This window comes from Diaphorina citri, unplaced genomic scaffold (assembly GCF_000475195.1).
Source record: "Diaphorina citri unplaced genomic scaffold, Diaci psyllid genome assembly version 1.1 scaffold21092, whole genome shotgun sequence".
NCBI lineage: Eukaryota > Metazoa > Arthropoda > Insecta > Hemiptera > Psyllidae > Diaphorina > Diaphorina citri.
In genome coordinates, this window is record NW_007398441.1 from 50,259 (window position 1) to 52,198 (window position 1,940).

The 1,940-nt window shown below is 46.1% G+C and overlaps 1 protein-coding gene across 1 annotated transcript; it reads left to right on the forward strand.

Moving 5' to 3' along the window:
• Positions 1 to 670: 670 nt before the first annotated feature.
• On the forward strand, positions 671 to 1,313 carry LOC103523380 (the record flags this gene model as incomplete). The annotated part of the gene is made up of 1 exon (XM_008488430.1): positions 671 to 1,313. A coding segment is annotated over exon 1 (643 nt), but the record flags the coding sequence as incomplete, so codon positions are not given.
• Positions 1,314 to 1,940: the final 627 nt, after the last annotated feature.

Consider the following 1,940-nt stretch of genomic DNA (forward strand, 5'->3'; position numbering starts at 1 on the left):
CAAGTTACTCTGTGACACATCCACTGGACGCACTCGTCCTTTTGTTCCACAGTCTCTCCGTTTGGCTATTTTCAAACAACTGCATAATCTATCACATCCTGGGGGTAGAGCTACTGCCCGTTTGATCTCTGAGCGTTTTGTCTGGCCAGCCATGCAAAAGAATGTGAAAACCTGGGTCCGCCAGTGCCATCAGTGTCAATCCTCAAAGGTGCAAAGACATGAGAAAAGTCCTCTTATGCAGTACATTACCCCTGATGAACGTTTTTCACATGTACATGTGGACATAGTTGGGCCCCTTCCCCCATCAAGAGGCTCAGTGTACCTACTTACCTGCATTGATAGGTATACCAGATGGTTGGAGGCTTTCCCCATACCAGACCAAACCGCAGAAACCGTCGCCCGAACATTATTTGAAGGCTGGGTAGCCCGTTTTGGTTCTCCTGTTTACCTTGTCACAGATCAAGGCCGGAATTTCCTATCGTCACTCTTCAAAGAAGTCACGTCTCTCTTGGGTATCCAACTCAAAAACATAACGGCTTATCATCCACAAGCTAACGGATTGGTTGAACGTATGCATCGAACCCTCAAGGCCTCACTCATGTGCCGCCTTGACTCCTCATCTTCTTCCTGGTCACTGGAATTACCGGCCGTATTGCTTGGTTTACGTGCAATGTACAAAGAAGATTTAGATGCATCTCCAGCCAACCTAGTCTATGGGACATCACTTCGCCTCCCAGGAGAGTACTTCGAGTCCCCTCAACCTGGCATCCCTTCCAGTGAGTACGCCCAAAAACTACACTCCATATTCGAGAATTTGCGTCCCAAACAAACTACTTGGCATGGGAACACAAAGTCTTTCTCCCATCCACACTTGGATAAGTGCACTCATGTGTACTTGCGCTTGGATGGAGTCAAACCTAGTCTCCAACGCCCTTACACTGGACCCTACAAAGTATTGTCTCGGTCTGATAAAACTTTCAGAATTGATGTTAGATCTCGCCAAGTTCTCGTGTCCAGGGACCGTGTTAAACCCGCCTACACCTCAGACCATTCTGATTTATCTACAACCCAGTTGTCACCCCCTGCACCTCCTAGTTTGTCTGTCCCAGCGAGCCAACTCAGTCAGTCCATTCCAGCTAGTCACAGCGGTCAATTCACTTCTGCTAGTCAAACTGGTCAGCCCTTACCCAAGCAGTGTGACAAGGATGTGGCTCAGTCACCTTCAGCTCCTGACTCTAGTCTCATACCCTCACAATCAGCCGGTTTGCAACCTGAATCCCAAAGGACACCCAGTTCACTAGCTCGGACTACTGGTAATAAATATCTGACACTTGGTTCAAACCCTAGTGTTTCTACATCTGTACCAAAGCTTACTTCTAGCAATACTTTTGCACCTTCTTTGCCCAAAGTTATTGTTACTAGCACACCTAGTTCAACCCTAGGTGTTGTGGTTCCTTCATCATCAGGTTCGAATCCTGTTGTTGACCAGAATTTAGGAATAAAAAATAGTTTTCCACCCTATGTACCTTTACCAAATTTTAGTAAAAGTAGTTATCATTCCTCTCATAAGAATAAGTTACCCGTTTTTACCCCTCAGAAAAGGCTTAGTAATACTTTCAATTATAGTAATAATTCAACCTTACGTAGTCCCCAACCAAATTCTAAGACTAGCATCCCTAAAAATATGGTAACCATTCCCACTGTACCTAAACCCTCTAATAGTGTTCCAATTGTTCCCACATCAGGTTCAAATCCTGGCGTGTTGGTGAAGCCTTGTCCTTCACTGGGTTCGAATCCCAGTGAAGCTCGCCCTTCTGGTGGTACGACCAGGAGTGGGCGTAGGGTTCATTTTCCTTCTCACCTTAGGGACTTTTCTCGCTAAGGGGGAGAGTGTGTAGCGGATTTTCAGTACCGTCCAAACAGGACTTAACAGTTTCGAT